Source organism: Podarcis gaigeae (assembly GCF_964106915.1).
Source record: "Podarcis gaigeae genome assembly, chromosome: Z".
Lineage (NCBI taxonomy): Eukaryota > Metazoa > Chordata > Lepidosauria > Squamata > Lacertidae > Podarcis > Podarcis gaigeae.
In genome coordinates this window covers 22,932,048-22,951,801 of record NC_139691.1, presented here as the reverse complement: position 1 = coordinate 22,951,801, position 19,754 = coordinate 22,932,048, and the positions used below count along the sequence as shown (strand labels likewise).

Genomic DNA, 19,754 nt, shown 5'->3' with positions numbered 1-19,754 from the left:
AAGGCTGGACAAGGTTTTGCCCACTGTTTAAAAGTAATGGAAATATCAAAAGGGGGAGCAGAGAGAAGAAAAAGCAGTGGCCACACAGACAGAAATTGTCTTAAAAGCTTTATTTATTTCTATTACTAACATGCATAAAGTGTCAACAGATTCAGATTATGTTGTACAACATTTCTTGAAAAAATAAAAAGTCCCATGAAGCATTACTAGCAGTTCCCCCCACCCATCCCACAGTATCTTGCACAGATTGTGTTTTTTCCCCTCTACAGGCAGGAAAATAATAAAGTTCCATTTTGCAACCATAAACTTTGGTCCTGATTTTGTCAGCACTGACACAAGCAGAACCCACAACATCGGGAACCCTTGCTTTACAAACAGCAAACTGTACGGCAGATAGATAATAGTAGCAAACATATACTGATCTACTGACTAAATGCACATGTTTAGAACACCCCATTAGACTGTGAAAAGCTTCTCATTAGTGCTGCTGCTTTGCCAGCTCTATAATAATGCACATGAATCAAATTATCAATACCTTGAAGCATGTACAAACTTCATGTTTCTCTTGCTGAACAGAAATAAAATGTACGTGTGTGTGTGTGTGTCTGTGTATAAACACTCATTTCCAAAAATGAAAAAGAAATAGTATAAAGTATTATATGAGCAGAAGAGAGAGCAACAAAACTCTGAAGATCACTTGCACTGCTTGGTGGGTGTCCCTTCAGGAACCCAAGTGGAGGATAGGTCTCAACAGCAATTAGCCATGAAAGCTAGAGTGAACTTTCATTTTTAGAGGCAGTATACCTCTGGATACCAGCTGCTAGGAACATAAGATTGGGGAAGGTTGTTGCCTATGAGCTTCCCCGAGGCATCGCCAGGTGGTGTGGCTGTACTGACTAGGATGCACAGCAGAGACAACCAAAATGGTACCCTCCAGATGTTGTGGTCTACAATTACCATCAGCCCTGACCAGCAGGGCTGATGGAGTGCACAACAACTGAAGAGAACCATGTTGGTTACACACTTGGTATAGAGTGTTCACATTCAGGGTGTATTACCCAGAGATCTTCTCTACTCACCTATGTTGGTGTGTCAGCATCACAACAGAAGCTTAGGAAAGCTCAGGGGGGAAATGGGAGGCAAGCATGGCACTCTAAGAGCATGCAGTGAAAGAGAACAATGACTTAAGGCTTGGTGGGACTTTGAGATCTTGCTTCCTCTGAAAGCATGGCCAATCCTGCTGTGATTCAGCAACTGCACAGCTGAGCTCACAGTGCCAGTCTTGCTGTTGCCATGTTTCTCAAGGCACTGATACACTGTCAGATCCTTCTCAAGAGGAACTTTAAAACTATTTGCTGTCAGGGGCATAGTGACACAGGTCATCCATTTCTTTCCAAAGGGCTGAAAAATCTTGGCTTCCATTAGCACGCACATACATACATACATACATACATACATACATACATACATATTGGCAGGTATAATTGTGTGCATGGCAAGTCCCCACCTTTTTAATTCCTCCAGTCCCCATTCCCAGGGACCAGAGGGATTCTGGACATCAGTACACTGGCCTGAATTGCTTGCACTTCTCTCTTCCAGCCAGTGGCTCAGGGAGCAAGGAACGGGCACATGGCATTAATGGCTCATGCTCTACAACAAAGCAAGGAGACAGCATCTCCCAAAAGAAGGCAGCTGCCAGCAAGACTACTCACTGAACACAATAAGCTGGAAGACAGTGAATTTGGTAGCATCCCTACTTAGAGCAGAGATGAATGAATGAATTTATTAATACAGTCACAGACCAGCGTCAACACACACAATATCGTAGATCATAAAAAAAATAAAAATATAAAAATATCAGAAATACAAGGGACAATAATAGAGCAGGTTAGAGCTGGTTAGAGCAGAGATGGTTGGAGCAACATCTCGCATTCCCATGAAGTCCAAAACCCAGTCTCCTATTATAGGGATACTGAGATACACCCGTTCTCCGTGACTGTAAACAACTGCATTTAAACCAAGCTGCCTCGTGGACTTAAATATTTGATTTCCTTTTAGGAACTGTTTTATAATCATGAAACTTCATCATGGGGCTGAGGGTGGAGAAGGTTTAGGGTCTGGGGTGGGGTGGGGAACCTGTGGTTCTCCAGATGTTGCTTGGCTACATCTTCCATCATCCCTGTTCATAGTGGCTGGGGCTGATGGGAGTTGTAGCCCAACAGCATCCGGTGGGTCATCGGCTCTTTCCAAGCCTGCTCTTGGGAGTGAGAAACCTATCAGGATAATTAACTACCTCTGCCCCCTCCTCAAGTCTTCCACTTGGTCTCAACTACATCATTTTACAATTGCAAATTAAAACCCAGATACAACCTCCCTTTTTTAAGCAGTTTCTCTCACCATGTACCATCATTTCTGCCTTGAGTTTAGTCCAGAACTACTGATCATTTATTCACAGTGACAGGATAACAAAGACTTTTACCCAAGAAGGTGCATTCTTCCATTGTCTCACAAAACAGACAAATGTCAACAAAAAAAGGGGGGGACAGCATGTAAATCAGAGGACAACACCTTCTAAAGTGCAGTGCAGGTTCTGAAATCTTTGCTTCAAACTGCAAGTTTCTCTAAGGACAGAGCCCTTCTCTTGCCCTGTGGGGGCTAAATTCACATGACTTGGCCAACTGGTAGCAGCTAGGCCAGCACAAGCTTATCACACACACTGACAGAGTCAGCTCTGTAATGGCTGTTAAGCAGCATTCTCACACATTCAGGTCAGGCTGTATTGAATATTCTCCAATTTCAGTGTTTGTTTCGAAATAGCAGATTGGGTGTTATGATGAGCTGTACTAGTTACTACAAAAAAGGGTTAACTTGCATTGCTGAAAATTTTGCATTGCTTTGGCCCCAGTTCTTCCAGCTGCTTCCGACCCAGCAACTGCTGCTACTCAGAGGTCTCCTTATTTACTTACGTACAGGCCAAAGGAATCTTAACCTCAGTGGGGTAGGAGGAGTACAGTGGAGCAACAGAGAGAAAACCACATCCTAAGCCCTGATGTCCACAAGAGCCAGATCAGGAAGCAAGAGCAGGTTTTTTTTACTTGCTTTCTCACTTTTTATTTGACAGATTTATATCCTAACTTTCTACTATTTAGGTCTGCAAGGCAGCTTAGAATTTTCTTTGTCTACACTCTCAGTGCAGGTGGGCTTCTCTGTGTAGATCTCCCACCCATCTACTTAGCTTATGCTGATGTTTTAATTATTAGCACACATATAATAGCTGGGTTTACAAGAAAGCTTAAGCACTTAATGTACAATTAAAAATTATAACAGTCATATAGCCCACTACGGTATAGCGAAAGAACAGTAAATGAACAGCCAAGCAAGCAATCAATCCCCTCCCTCAGCTACCCTCCAAAAAACAAGCAGAGCGCCCTAAGGCACTCTGAAAGATGAGTGCCTTAGTCAACTATCTAAACATCAGGAGCAAGGAAGCAGAACAGAGTTCCCCAGGACATCCCACAATCTTGGTGGCAGAAGTAAAAAGCCCCTCTCCTGTGTCACCAAACACCAAATGGTGGAATAATGAGGGCAAGAATTCTGCCTCTGGGGGAGATCTTAAGGTATGGGTGGGTGCTGACTGGCTGAGGCAACTACACGATTTTATTCACATCTGCCCATGACATCATCAAGCCAGATGTAGCAGTATGACATCATCCTTAGGATCTTGACTGCCATCAGGCCAGCTGTCTGGGAGAAGAACTGTGTGACAGGGGAACTCCTGGCCCTTTTGGCCTGGAAACTGTCACCAGCTCTGCTCCTGGATATGACGGGGGGGGGGGGAGTAGCAGTGGCGGGGAGAGAGTGTTTCAGAGATAGCGAAGCTTGATTAAGGGCAAGATAGTCAGAACTGACACTAACAAACCCAGACAATGGAAAGAGGATTTCCAGACAATCAAAATCTGTGCAAACCAAACTACATAGCTGCCTCATAAGAACTGTAACTCCATGAATTTGTTCTTGAGCTCAAGAGTTCGAGTTTATCTTTTCTCACATTATCATGTCTTTTTAGACCTTGAGGGTCCACTTTAATACTGTTTTGGTAATTGTGCCTAAGAGCCTTCTAAACTAAATGGGTAGGGTATGCGTGCATGGAATGGAATGAACAAAGTGCTGACAATCACATGAGACATCACCATAATGTTAAATGCCAAATGATGGTGATGATGGCGAAAGCAAGGGGCAAAATAGTACCATTGAAATCAGCCTAACATCCTATATACACACACATACATACAGAATATATTACTGCAACAAACACAATACATTATTGCAACAGTTCCTACAGAGTGAAAAGCCAAAGGATGCTTTTTAGATATGAAAACAAGCAGAAAATAAAAGGAAGCCATTCTGAACCACCCTATTGCCATAAAACAGCCTGCCTATGGAGTTGCATCTGTAAGCAGCATTGCCCAGGAAGATACCATAACCTTCTCCATTGGGCAAATGTACACCTGACTGGAACCACTTTATGCTTCCAAATGCATTAGATTACATGCCATGGCAGTTCACAGAAGAGTTTGCCAAGTCTGCCTCTACAATCTTCACATTTGAACGATCAGTTCCTTTACTACTTTATTGGAAATTTCATGTTGTGTATGTCATACCACCTGCTCTGCCTACTCTAGCCCTCAGCTGTGGTGCAGGATACTATATTGTAAACACCAGTGTTGAAGCAAGGAAGCAAGATTCAACTGTGAATTCACTCAGCTTCTGAACAGGGAATTGTGGAGTGGGGAGGGAGAGGGAGAGGGAGAGGGAGAGACACTCTCTCTCTCTCTCTCTCTCTCTCTCTCTCTCTCTCTCTCTCTCACACACACACACACACACACACACACAATCAGGTATCAAAATGTCTGGGGTTGTTGTAATCACTCTGCTTTGGTTACTTAGAAATTCAAACAGGGTTATATGCAATCCCAAAGCGAACTTTCAAATTCGTTTCACAATGTGAGGATGAAGACAAGAAGAATCTCTTGTTTGATGATGCCTGAATCTAAATACAGTTCTTCCTACCCACCCACCTTATTTCTTTCTTTATTTTTTAGTTACTTAATGCCTGTATAATCAGTGAGCAACTCAATCACACAGAGCTGTGTGATGGGGATGGCAGCTGCCACTCCTGCCATGCTCAGGGGCATGCAACAGAACTCCAGGGAGGGGCCAGATGAATATTAATTATTGCCATCATGAAGCTAACAGCAAAGTTACGTCCTATAAATTTGCATTCCTGATGATGAATAGGCCAGCCTATTCAGACAGGTAAGAATGCCGGCACGTGTTTTAATTTGGTTTTTAGCATGTTGCTTATTTAATTATTAATTAATTTAATTATTTCTGAATGTTTAAATAGTTTTTTTTAACTAATAATGCCATTGTTTGTTTTTAAAAAAGAAAAACAACCAAGTGATGTATAAATTTTGTGAAATGAATAAATTGATAAATTAAAGAGGGACTGCCAATTGAGATGGAGCAGTTTAAATATTAAATGGGCCTTATTATCTTTTTTAGGAATTTTTGAATGCTGGGGGTTGCATAATCCTGCCTGGCTTAACTTTTGGCAGAGGCACCCAAACAGAATGAGAAGGAAGCCGTTTTTACAGATTGTATTCTTCAGCAGCTGCTCTAAACTGTGAAGCTTAATTCAGTAGTACCGTTCCCAGTATAGTTTGCTATATATAATGCTGCATTAATTGATGCCTAACCCAAAAAGAGACAAATAAGTGCGACACATAAATCCTGCCACAAGAAGCTTGAATTCTGTGATAGCCAGATGCCATCAATTGGTTATTTTTTCCCCTCTTACCACAAAGACCTGGGTGGGGGCAAATTACAGTCTAAAATTTCAGTATACAAATTAATCATTGCTTCCAACCTTGCAGAGATGGATGCCTGGTCCTGTTGGGTGACAAAGGCAGAGTGAGAAAGACTATTTAGTTTTACTTGATTTTGTCCTCTCTATGAACAAGTGCACAGAATCTCATGCTAGTTGGTAGAAGCTCATAAGCCAGAAGAAACATCAGTGCAGGCTGGTCCGTTAGGATGAATGGGGCCGAGCACCACCAACCTCAGTGTGCTTCCAGCCTGCATCCCTGCTTACTTACAGCTCAGCAGGGAGGGAGTTGGGGACAGAAAGAGAATTAGTAATCTGGGCCTGACATGAGCTCTAGCTCCACCTACTGTTGGCCTCCCTGCCTTCTATCCTACCAGTCTCAATGGGCTTTGGCCACCACTGAAAAACAAGGTAAGAGGCAAGCAGAGTACAGTGATGGCAAAGCTGTTCACTTTGTCTCTCAGTGGCATCATAGTTCAGAACCTGGACTAAGAAAAAAAGAATGTCAAGGGAGTTCTGCACTTGCAAGGAATCAACTGTTCAGTTTGGCAGCTTGATCCCAGAAGCTGCAGGTAGTGCAGAATGCTACAGCAAGATTGTTGACAGGAGTGAGACCTTGCTAACAGACAGCACCTGTGTTCACAAACCTGTCTGGTTGCCAATTTGCTAATGGGGCCTAGTTTAAGGTGTTACTATTAGTATATAGAGCCCTGAACAACGTGGGACCAGTTTACCCGCCATATCGTTTTACCACATGTATATCCTAATTTAGTCCCAATACTTATAATATGGATTTTCCTGGACCAGGCTCAACCTTGTGCTGAGAGAGAAATCTGTCCTCTCTGCCTCCTGCCACCCTCAGATGTTATAATGAACGGGGGAACAAAATATTCCACGCAACCTTTCCTGTTCTTGTCACATGTATGAGCAAGTCAAGCCTTTAAATGCAGCCTTTGAATTCTGATTCAAAACTCTGCCTATCTGATCAGTCTTTAAGAGGAAGCTGTTCAACACCTCTGCCCAAATCAGAGCCCCTAGGACCTAGCAGCTACGTTAACTAATCAACACAAAATAAAAGCTTAACAAATACATCTCTTCACTACGCAGATATATTCTTTGAAAATAAATGCTAACATATATTCTTCTAGAATAATATAGGTGAGAGAGAGAAGAAATGAACCTAACCCTTTTAATAGATGCTTCATATCAAAGCCACTATACTAATACAGTACAACAATAACCAATCACAGGGAATGCTTAGCTTATTATGATGTTGTTATATAAGGTATCATCCCTAAAGTGCACCCAGTTGTCTGCTAGACACATAATGCACAGGGCTAACCTTTGAACACTGTAGTGGTAACTTCCCAACCCCACTGCCCCAACCATTCTACGGAAATTGTTTTCTATTATTACCTATTTATCTCTAAAATGGCTAACAATCCCAAACAGCTTACAAACACAACCAACACCATACCTGACTGGCCCACCACCTTATTTCCCCCACATTTTCTATCCTGATATCACAGAGGGGGGTCTGCAATTCTAACTACCACCAATTCCACGGTGATTGCTCCGCTACTCTTTGGCAAGGGTGAGAAGAGGCGGCCCAACCTCCTCTGCAGCTGAGATTTGGGGAGGGGAGAGCCCTTTGTCTGCAACCTCAAGCTGAAGGGGAAGTATCGAGACGGATGTTTGAGCAATGATTGGAACAGAAGTTACGAGCATCAGAGCCAAGACAAGACTGAGATTTCCCTCTGGTTTCAGAATGGAAAGATGGAGGCACTTGGCAGTGATTCTCAACCAAGAAAAACTGACTTTGGAAAGGTGGATACATTATGCAAAGCAAGCTATTTTACCATTTTGACCTTTCATTTTTGTTTGTTTCTGTTTACCATGCCAAGGGCCAAACAGTGGTGCCACATGCAAACAGCACTTTGTCACAACTTGGGAGCAGTGTTTAAGAAGGAACTGGCCATAAATTCAACTTCAGTTACTCTTCATGTGCAGTGCTTTCTAATTTAAGTTTACCCTGAAGTAAGTCCTGCTATAATCAGTGGGACCGGCTTTCAGAAAAGTGCAGATAGAATTGTAGCTCAAGCCCCAAGCACTAAACCATTAAAAAGCATAACAATAAACACAGTTGGGGTGTTTTTTTTTTTTTTAAAGGAACAGTTAAAACAATGAAATCACAGGTTGTATTCAGGGGAATGGTTGCCTAAACAGGTGTTTTAGTGGATCAGAGTTCACTTTGTCACATGCATGATATGATCACTTACATGTTCTTGTCCCTTAGTACAGACAGAATAAAGTGGTTGTTGTCTAACATGGTGCACTTACTAGGTTTTGCAATGCCTTATATTTAGTAAAACTGCTTATATCATTAATACCACACCATGACTCTGAATACTGGGAATCACAGGCAGGCAGAGTGCTATTGCCCTCAAGTCCTGCTTTTGGGCTTCCAATAAGCATCTGATTGGCCAGTGTGAGATCAGAATGCTGTACCAGATGGGCCATTGGTCTGATCTAGCAGGCTCTTCTTATGTTCTTATAATGACTTATATTCACTCGATTGGCTCTGGTACTGTCTGGCAGTCTGCACAGTGAAATACACCTACTGCTATGTTTTAGCCCTACTTTGTAACCAGCAACAACAACATGTTTTAGTTCTCTCTGTACCTTCTTAAGTAACTTCCCATGCATGTGATGAAGTGACCTTTGACACCTGAAACCTGACATGATAATTTAAAGTGCCACAGAACTCTGTTGCTTTTGTCACAATAGACTAACATGGCTACTTTTCTGGAACTTGCCTCTAAAATGTTAAGCCATAGAGGAAACTTTACAAGCGTGTAAAAGCACATTCCTCTAACCCATGACACCACACGGCAGTACTCTACACAGAAAGAAGGCTTCCCACTCATACCCAGGAGCATAGAAAGTGCATCTGCTTAAATAAGCTTAAAACTTTGTCTCTTGTGTTTGACTGCTCCCTCAATCTGCATGTTATTCTCTGAGACCATAGCTTAAGCTGTAATAGACCACACTGACAACTGAACCAGGAGTGAGTTGTGATTGTTGTTTTAGCTTTTCCAGGACTTTCAAAGCCTAAAATACCATTTCTCACACCTGGAGGAAAAAAATGGTCAACTGCTTGTCTACCACCACCAAATGCTTTTTTTTTCAAAAGACAAAAGTCACTAATGCACACTTGCCCACAAAGAGGCCACCTTAAAAAAAATTTCAACAGTGCAACATGGCATGAAAGCAAAGCTCACTGAACATGAGCTGCTGGCAGCAGCTGGAATTTACCCGCAGGGGCACCCGGTCACACACACACACACCTGGCTGTGGAAAGGTGGCAAAAAGAATTTGGGGGAATCCTCCCCAAGGCAGCACTCTGCCCCTTCTCAATCTGACCATTCATTCTCGTCCAGCTCCGAGTCATCATCTGATTCACTGTACTCAACGGCGATTCTGCGGGAGAGGATTGTCGCCACGTCGTTGCCCACTGGCTCTTTCTTTGCCTCTTGCTCCCATTGTTCTTGGACCTTCCGGAGTTGAATCCCTGCATTTGCAAAGGAAGAAATACTTTGGAGGACTGGCTTCTGAGCAAGTGTGTTGCTGGGACCTGACTTCACACTGAGACTCCAAGCCATGAAAGACAATCCCTGTTCCCTTCCCAAGTCCCAACTGGGGTCCCAGCAGCTACACTGAGCTTAGAAACAGATCTGAAGAGCTGGAAGGCACCCAAAGGGTTAGTAAATCCAAAACCCTGGAATGCAGGAATCGATCACCTCGAGAAGCCCAGCACAACAGCAGGGGCGATCCCCACCAACCTCTAGTTCCAAATTCGGAGATGGGGCTTGTTTTGCTGTTAGGAAGCTCGAGTGGCCATTATCCACTCATTTTTCCTTGCTAAAGGCGGAGGAAAATCTGGGGCTTGTCTTGGCACCTGGTGCCAAAGGGCCTGATTACCTAGACATCCACCTCTAGCTTCCATTTCCAGCTTGGAGCTACAGAGGTTGGACTGAGATTTCCCCTGCAGTTGCACTGAACCCTCCACAGCTCAGCACAATCAATAGGCATTGCTTCCTCCTCAACTGTAGAGGGAAATGGAACTTCACTTCTCCTCCTAGCCATGGAAAGGTGGGAGTAGATGGAATTGTGGGACAGTGATCAATTTGTACAGGCCCTGCCAAAACAGGCCTTCCCAGTCACTATTTGTTTGATACTAATTAATTCTGCTTTCATTAAGGGGCAGCTAACCTTTTGGGGCCATTGGACACCTTTGGAATTCTGAAAATGTGGTGTGGGCACCAGCCACAAAAATAGCTGCCATAGAGCATGGCATAAAAGAAAATGACTACCACAAATAAAACAGCAGAAAAAGAGCCATGACCACAAAATGGAGTGGGCTTGGATGCCCCCACTGCTCCCATTAAGGGGATAAAATACATCTACATCAGTCATCATACACCATGCTCACTCACAAAGACAAGCACTCTACAAGTCTCCTGTTTAAGGAGAACGAGAGGTCAAGCCAATGCAAACAGGAACTGAGGCGGAAGAGCAGCCAGCCTCTCACAAATGGTGGATTTGGATGAGATATTTACTGAGACCTTTCATGGGTGCCATGGAAGGTACTATTGGAAGCACTGATGCCTGTACATGCTGTTTGGATGAGCATTGTTTAATGGCTTCCAATCACTTTATTTTTACCCTTTAGAATTTCAAAAGCAAATAAATAAATAAATAAATAAATAAATAAATAAATAAATAAATAATAAATAAATAAATAAATAAAATAAATGTGGACTCTTTGTGGGAGGGAATATTGCTATACAGAAAAAGCCGGTGCTCACCTCTACGAATTGCAGCAAGCAGGTCGCTCCTGGCATCACTCATTGGTATCAGCGGGAACTGAGGCTTCCGTGGTTCAACCGTCATGGCTGGGGGAGAGGCCAAGTGAGCTGGTGAGGTGGTAATCGTTGGGGGTCCAGGGGGAGGGGGTGGAGGTGCAACGGGGGGGCCCATTGGGCCAGTCTGAGGGGGAGAAGCAGAGTAGGGGCAAGGTGGGGCCGGTGGAGGGGAAGGTGCATAAGAGGAGTGAGCAGCAGTGGCAGCTGCATTGGACGCCATGGTGGGAGGGGCAGAGATAGGGCTGTCAAAGGCAGTTTGAGCGGAGGGTATCACTGGGGGAGGGGGAGGGGGAGCAGGTGGCACAAAGTACTCGGCCATTGGCACTTGCTGGGGGCTGAAACGAGAAAGGGAAAGAGACAATTTGAAACAGACTCTGGCCCAATCAAACATGGCGCACATACAAAAAATCTACAAGTTAAACTTAATATATAGGTTGGCATCAGACAAATGCTAGATATGTGGATCGAGTAAAGTGAATTACAGACATCTTTTGGAACTTCTTTCAGATACAAACATTTTGAAAATCTGTTTTAAAAGGCTAATGTTTCTAATATTGCTCACTGTTAGAACTGAAAATATTTCTAATTTGTTATCTGGAAGGTGTTATCTATGGAAATGATCGAAAAATAGTGATCAACCTTATAACTGCTAAGATTATGATAGCTAAAAATGGAGGAGGGAGGTTATATCTCCTAATATGTGTTAAGGGCCTTTGGGGGGGGGGACACACCCTAGTCTATAGTAACAGTTGATTGAGTTAACTAATTATAAAATAATACACATAAATCAACCTAATAGGTTTTGGAAGAATTTGTGTTTTTTTGTAATGTTTAGGAACAGCAAGTTTAATGATACTGCTCAACCTTATGTTGTTTTCAACCTGCTGTAATTGTTTGTAATTATTTCTTTATGGATATTTTATTGCATCTATAATAAAATGGATACAAAAACAGATGAGCAGCTCAAGTCACAGAATTAGGCTATTTTAAGTTTAGCCCTTCTTAACTGCTGCACAACCTTGGAGCTAGAGCTATGGTTAAAGGCAGCTCCTCCCTCGAAGTAAGCGAACTAGAGCAGATACAGTCCCACATACATGGGAATTTTCACAGTAGTCAGACATGGCAGGCACCCAGATACAGAATGGCAACCAGTACTAGTGCAAGAAAGTCCAGTTGCTAACAAACTCCTGTGCTGAGCTTGCCCAACTCATGACCCACCAAGATGTGCAAAAACCTTTTGTTATCCTAGGCAAGCAGTTAAGCAGTAAAGACTGAGGGACCATAGTAAACTAGACTAAAACCTCTAATTTTTGGAGAAGGGGTAAAAAAGAAGTGCTACTGCCAGGGTTTCAGGCAGGGGTCTCTTCCAGTCCCCTCAAAAATGGCAGGGAATGAACCAGGGACCTTCTGCATGCTAAGCAGATGCTGCACCACTAAGCTATGGCATAAAACCATTTCATTTTGGTTATCATTACCCACTATACCTTCTAACAGGAGCAGCTAAGGAGATTTAAAAAAATAAAAAATGACACACACACACATCAGAAAAGTCCTGCTAAATCAGTCCAAAGGCTCATTTAGTCCACCATATTGATCTCACAGACCTCACAGACCTCACAGCAAGCAGGATCTGCGTGCAACAGCACTCTCCCCCACCTGTGATTCCTCACAACTAGCATTCAGATGAGCTTCCCAAATGTACTCACTACTCTGTGTACACAAATCTCATGCTCAGATTGCATACATGTTTAATACTAATTGTGTCTGTTTGGACAACAATCTGCATGGTGAAAAACTGACTGGCAAGTTCAATAAAATCCCTTTCCAGACAAAAATCTCATAGGAAAAGTAACTGTTCTCTTGCTGTCTGCTGTCCACAGTCCTGAAAAAGACAGTCCGTTCTTTGCACACATAGGGCTCATTCACAGTTAACTTTCCTCCACATTTTCCAGGCACGGACTGGACTTTAAAGCTCCATATCTGAGCACTCCCCGCTTCCCTGCCCCCAGAGATTTCCTGCAAAAACCCACTCTTTACCAGTGAATCAGAGCAAATAGCAATCCACGGAAAACCTGAATTGTTGCACTTCAGCTTTAAAGAAGAGGTTTTTGCAGGGGAAAGTCCGAGAGGAAAAGGACATATGGACATGGAGCTTTGAAGCAAGGACCTGTCGCTATAAAGTGCAGGGCAAAAGCTAAGTATGGATAAGCCCTTTGTCTAGAAGTGCTATTTCACATTTTACAGATCATCCAACTATAGTTATCAGCCTATTGCATTTCTGTATTTTCTATGCAGCCCCCTTGGTCTCTTTACAAGCCTGGCTTTTGAAGCTCATTACATATCAGCCCTTAGCCATTGATCCTACAAGGACTTGCACATGGTTTGATTTTTCCAATGGGGATGCCTCCTCTTCCAAAGGAGGAAAAAAATAATTTGCAAGAATTTACATGCCAACTTACTTAACAATGAGGGAGTAAATTCTGCCCATGCAAAAAGGGGTCAAGAGCAGCATGGGAATGGCAGAATTTGGGTCTTAAGCTCAATTTTCAGCATTCATTTACTGAGTAATGACAAAGACTAGGAACAACTGGGACAGAACTTAATCAAGGGGAAAGGAGCTAGGTGAGTAAAGGATGCAGGGAAATGATAGGGGATTCTTGTTGAGCCTAATGGAGTGAAGTCAGCCTGCCCTTGTGGCCACCAGAGAAAGCCAGCAGCATTCAGTGCTGTTTCAGATGCCAGCACTTTCTCAGGCTGGGTGAAATGGATGCTGGCTGGCATTTACATGAAGGGATGAACAGTGATGAATATACAATCAAGTTCTCTCTTGGGAGTCCTGGTAGGATTTAGATTGTCACTCACATTACTGTACCAATGAGCAGCCTCTGTGCAACCATATTGTTGCCAGCTGGTTTTACAGAATGCAAGCCTGCCCTACCATGGGGAAAACCCATATGATCTTCCAACAAATGTAGTTAAAGAGGAATATTTATATTTTCCTCATGTTTCCCAGGATTGATGAATACAGCTATATTCCTTGTAATCATCTGATCTCTGGACCAGCTGCTTTCCAATGTGGAAACCAAAGGGTGGAAACTTGAGCTTGGCCATACCAAAAATAAAAAATAAATCAATGGCAAAGAAAGGGGTTGGGGTCAAGTTTCCCAGCTCCTTGGCTATCCATGGATCTGACTGCATTCTGCTTCTCAACACCTTTCCTACACAAGTTTCCTACACTATCAATACCCTGGTAGCTTTAGAAAGTGCCAAACTCTCTTTCCGAAAGCAGAAAGCCACACCTAACAGGGGAAGGAAAGCAGGCAGGAATCCATACCCATAATCCTTGACTATCTGAGGCCTCGGTCCATTTAGCATAGTCTCTGACGGCTGCGGTACATGGGGCTGTTGGACCCGGTTGAGACTGTTCTGCCGGCTTCCTGCTGCTGAGGGCCTGTAGACATGTTCCTGGGCCTGGTTAACCACCAGGATGACCTCTTTGTTGTCTGCTGACAGGTGTGAGGCTGGAGCTAATATCTGCTGGGCAGGATGGTTAGGGCTGGCCGGGTATGAGTGATCAGCTGCATCTGACGCATAAGATCTGTCACACACAAAAACACCAAAAGGTTGTACTCCTGAATGGGGTGGGTGGATGGAAGGAGCCAAACTGAAGGGAAAATTAAGATGACATCTATCAGCTGCTGGGATCAAGGCATGGTGTGTGTGTGTGTGTGTGTGTGTGTGCACGCACACATACACATGCATGCACACACACACACACGTGCGCGCACACTCTAAAAGGAACACACACATGCAGCAAGGATGGAGCAGGCATGGATTAGGAAGTTAGCACCACAGTTTAAGAGATTAGCCTTCTATAGGGGTTTAAGTACTCCTAACTTGTGCTCCAAACAGCACACTGACTTCTTATCTCAACATCATGTGAATGCAGCAGCAAAGCCCATGCAATGATTTAGCAGCCCCAGAGCAACAAACATTGGGGTTTTTTTTTATTTGGGGCAGGGGGAGAGTTTGTCAAAAGGCCTCATTTCCCTGAACCTCCAGCTAGTCAGATCAGAACCCTTGCTGTTGTGAGCAATAAAAGCATCCAGAAAAATAATAATAAGTCAAACAATAATCAAGCCCAAAAACAGCAAAAGAAAGAAAAAAGATCGAGCGAAGCGTGTAATACATAAAACCTGCCTATTATCTGGGGACAGTGATCCTTCCGATGAGGCCATGTGATATGGGGATGGTGAGAACCTGTTATCGGGCCGGAATTCCTTATCGTATGCCATCATGTTCCATTCCAGCCGCCGGTTGCGAGCCTTTCGCACTTTCTTCACTTCCCTGGTGGAGTCTTCAACCAGCCGCTGCTCCTGCAGAGAAACAGAGTAAAGTATCTGCTGTGTCAACCACCTTTCTGCTACTGATGTGAATTGTAAGGCTTGGCTGGCCTCCACAATGGAACAGAATCCCCAAGGGGTAAAAACAGAACACACCACCTTCAGGCAGCAGAGTCTGAGGGTTTCTTTTTAATGTGTGTGAGTGTGTGTGTGTGTGCGTGCACGTGTGTGCATATTTGAATTTCCCATATGTAAATAATTCCTTACAAGAAAAAAACAAACCCCAGCACAACGAAAGGTGAGAATGCTTTCAGCTCAACACACTCCTTATTTACTGAGATCTGTGCTTTGTTTGTTTTTTCATAATGCAGGTGATTAAAAAATGTGGTCACGCACTTGTATTCTGAGGTTGTCTAGGTTATTCTATAACAGTGGGGTCACTGCCCCCTTGATTATGTACACTCATGCCCAGTGCCCCCTACCCTACCCTACAAAAAGCATTATTCACCATCCACTAAGAAAGATAATAACACAATAAAATTCAAAACAGTAACAATGAATTGCATATTTAATCAAAACCCAATTAAAACTTTTTGTAATTAACCATTTATTTAGCATTTAATCTCCGGTGGGGTGTGAGAATTTTCCTCTTTCAATCATCTCTAGACAGGCAGATTATCTGCTTACGTGCTCTATAGAAACTACCTGAATCCCAACTCCTATATATTCCCCCTTCACAAAAATGTACCTTCTGCCTGCGTTTCTCTTTCCTCTTGTCCTCTGTTGCCTGCAGCATCTTCTCTTTCCACAAATTGAAGAAATATGAAGGGTCCGTGTAAAACTTCAAACCGTCTTTCTTGTCATCTCTAGAAAGAGCAAGTGGGGGGGGGGTTGAGGGGGGGAGGTAGAGGTAGAGAGAGAGAACTATTTTAATTTTTATTTCATAAAATTTATACACCACTTGATTAAAAAAAAAACACCTCAAAGAGAATGCCGTATTTTTCACTCTATAAGACGCACTTTCCCCCTCCTAAAAAGTAAGGGGAAATGTGTGTGCATCCTATGGAGCGAATGCAGGCTGCGCAGCTTTCACTGAAGCCAGAAGAGCAAGAGCGCACTGATCCCTCTTGCTCTCCTGGCTTTGCTTCGCTGGAGAGGCGCTGTGCAGCTTTCCCTCTCTGCGCAGCACCCTTTCAGCGAAGTGGCAGGAGAAATGGAAGGGGCTCCATTTCTTCTGCCGCTTCGCTGGAGAGGCACTGAGCAAAGAGGGAGAGATTTTTTCCCCCCTTGTTCTCCGCCTCTAAAACTAGGTGCGTCTTATGGTCGGGTGCGTCTGATAGAGCGAAAAATACGGTAAATTATCAGTAAGGAAAACATTCACATTGCTATGAAGGAACACCTAAATTGCATAAGCTAACCATCACGGGACAATTTCTTTTAAACTTATTAGACTCCCCAAATGGGTACAGACTTAGTAACAGAGACTCTTTTGCCAAATACACTACCTGTAAGGAGTAAGGATGTTGAGCGGTGGGGGCTTATCGCACCGCTGGTACATCTCCATCACAGGGTTTGGGATGGAATTGCGAGACACCACCTGTTGGTTCTGAATGGTGGAGCTCTTGAAAGCTTTCCGCATGTTGATATCCTGCAGCGAGACTGGAAATGCAAGGCAGAAACATGAAAAGGATGAAACTCAACCCTGCACACCCGCAATCCCAACACACAATGCGGGTTTTGTTTCCTACAAGTCACACACTGGTTCTTTGGTGCAATGATTTCCATGCTTAATCTACCATCTCAAGGCAGGTAACGCTTTACACTATACTGCAATTTGTTGTAACCAGTATTTTAAATATTTAAATACGGGGGGGGGGGGAGCGAGTGAGCGCAAGATTAAAGACAGAATCCCACCACCTACTGAAACCTAAAACTCCTGCCTGCCAGATCATAATCTCTCCCATCTCTCAAGAGCTAGGTTTGACAGATAACACAAACACTTTAACAAAAACAAAACAAAACAAAAAAACCGCTGTAATTCACTATGACAAATATTATTTGTAATATAAATACAGGGGGAAAACAGTTTAAATACAGAAAAAGCAAGTTAAATATTAGGAAGTCTCACTGAGTTCAGTCAGAAACTTACTTCCAGGTAAGTGTGCATACAGTTGAGACTTAAAGATCATAACCCTAAAATTTAGACAGCTGTTATCTCACATTTACTTACTTATAAGCAGCATCGAGAGTGGAACCATGAAAACTGCAGTGACGATCTCTGCTTTGAGAATTCTTGCAGGTTTTAAGATGTGCTATAAGTACGAGCATACTTTCTACAAAGACCCTGTTACTTCAGGGGTGGGGAACCTTGTGGGCCTCCAGATGTAGCTGGACTTTATCCCCTGACCATTGGCCACATTGCCTGGGGCAATGGAAATTGAGAGTCCAAAAACACCTGGAGGGCCAGAGGTTCCCCACCCCTGATTTACCTCTCAGGATAAATGAGCCCGATGCAAGAAAAAAAAAGCTCAGCACCTTCTTGCTGGCTTGGAGAGCAGACCAGGGCAGGGGCTGGAAAGGTGCAAACCAGCCCGCGCCGCCTTCTGTAGGTCTGCTCCCAAGGTGGAAAGTGCGGCAGCGCTTGCTTTTATAGCAAAACAGGACCTTGGCCAACACCCACACCCCAGCTGTATCCAATCAGCCAAAGTACCTGCCCTGGGACCTTGGGCAAAAGGGCAGGTGATAAATTGCTATAGCAACCACAACACCCCCCAGGATATTCTATGCCTTCTGCATCACCTACGCTTTCCAAGAAGCAGCAGTTATCCAGCTCCACTACTGAGGGGTGGTAGAACACAAGCAATTACTTCATCAGATTTCTGAAAAAGATTAAGGTTGCTAGGAAAGCAGAGGGCCAGTATGATTTGTGGGGGGGATGGCAATTTTCTGATTAACGGAAATGACAGATGGGGAGATTAGACAGCTGTTCATGTGGCTAAAATGAAGGTTCCTGTTTTCAATTTTTTTAACAAGATTGATTAAAAAAAACAACAACAACTGGCAAGAACTTTCCGGGCCTATCATCAAAGTACGGTCATACCTTGGGTTACAGACACTTTGGGTTGCGCGATTTCGGGTTGTGCACCGTGCCAAACATGGAAGTACCGGAATGGGTTACTTCTGGGTTTCGGTGCTTGCACATGCGCAGAAGCGCCGAATTGCAACCCATGTGTGCAGACGCGGCGCTGTGGGTTGCGGACGCTGCGGGTTGCGAATGTGCTTCCTGCATGGATCACCTTCGCAACCCGAGCATCCACTGTGCAAGGAAGGGGGAGACCTACAGAGGAAGAAGCAGGGAGAGGATGGATTGCATTGCACGTTCCTTGCTCTGCCTGATCTTCTCTCCCAGCCAGCAATAGTGTGCCGATGTTTTCTGCCTGCCAGTAACAGTGTTGTGCTAATTACAGGTTGGGGCATTGGAGTCTGATTGATCAGCCAGGGAAAGACTGAAGGTGGGAGTTGTGTGTGTCAGGCAGCTAGCATAGAAAAGAACTGTGTTAAAGCAAATACTAGAACTATTATCTATTGATGAATAAGTGAAACAGCATTATACTCAATAAATCTAACATCTGCCTTTATTGGTGCATCTGAGCTCACACCTCTTACACTCTTCTGAAAAGGTTAAGTGTGGGTGGCAAATATGGATCTAAAACAGGGAGCAGAGAGGCTGTGTCCCTCCTTATGTTGTTGGACTACAGCTCCCATCATCCCTCCAGCCAGCATGGCCAGATATCAGGGGGGATGGGAGTTGGAATCCAACAACACCTGGTGGATCACATGTTAGACCACTGTATCCTCCTGTGTCCCTCAGGGCTCAATTCTATGCCCCATGTTGTTTAATATCTATATGGAACCACTGAATGGAGTCATCTGGAGTTTTAGCATGCACTGTTGGCAGTATGCTAATGACAGACAATTCTGTTTCTCCTTTACAGTGGTACTTCGGGTTAAAAACTTAATTCATTCCGGAGGTCCATTCTTAACCTGAAACTGTTCTTAACCTGAAGCACCACTTTAGCTAATGGGGCCTCCTGCTGCTGCCGCACCGCTGGAGCACGATTTCTGTTCTCATCCTGAAGCAAAGTTCTTAACCCGAGGTACTATTTCTGGGTTAGCGGAGTCTGTAACCTGAAGCGTCTGTAACCCGAGATACCACTGTACATATGCAGGTGAGGCAGTGGATGTGCAGGACCACTGTTTTGCCTCGGTAATGGACTGGATGAGAGCCAACAAACTGAAGCGCAATCCAGGTAAGACTGAGGCACTGTTAGTGAGTGGTTCCCCAGAACAGTTAGGTGGAAGATTACCTGCTCTTGAGAGGGTTACAGTCCCTCTTATGCAGCAGGTACGTGGCTTGGGGGTGCTCCTGGATCCATTCTGTTGCTTAAGGCCCAGGTGGTGTGGAATGCCTTCTGTCAGCTTTGGCTGTTGGCTCAGCTGTGCCCCTATCTGGACAGGGATAGCCTGATTTCTGTGGCCTCCTCTGGAAACCTCTAGGTTGGATTACTGCAATGTGATATACGTGGGGCTGCCTCTGAA

The 19,754-nt window shown here is 43.9% G+C and overlaps 1 protein-coding gene across 5 annotated transcripts in view; it reads right to left on the bottom strand.

The window, feature by feature from the left end:
• Positions 1–1,904: 1,904 nt before the first annotated feature.
• Positions 1,905–19,754, bottom strand: part of LOC310836673 (actin-binding protein WASF3-like) — a 78,990-nt gene continuing 61,140 nt past the window's right edge. The window contains exons 4-10 of one of the 5 annotated variants that reach the window (XR_014560176.1): positions 16,661–16,814; positions 15,904–16,021; positions 15,073–15,188; positions 14,147–14,410; positions 10,756–11,147; positions 8,509–9,458; positions 1,905–8,478 (exon numbers count right to left, since the gene is read on the bottom strand). Coding sequence is in view for 2 of the 5 variants with exons in the window: in XM_083722348.1 (XP_083578474.1) it covers positions 9,301–9,458; positions 10,756–11,147; positions 14,147–14,410; positions 15,013–15,188; positions 15,904–16,021; positions 16,661–16,814 (1,262 nt within the window). In the remaining 3 variants the exon portion in view is untranslated. Of the gene's footprint in view, positions 9,459–10,755; positions 11,148–14,146; positions 14,411–15,012; positions 15,189–15,903; positions 16,022–16,660; positions 16,815–19,754 lie in introns of all 5 variants that reach the window. The other 4 variants (XR_014560177.1, XR_014560175.1, XM_083722349.1 and 1 more) reach the window with 4 other exon arrangements.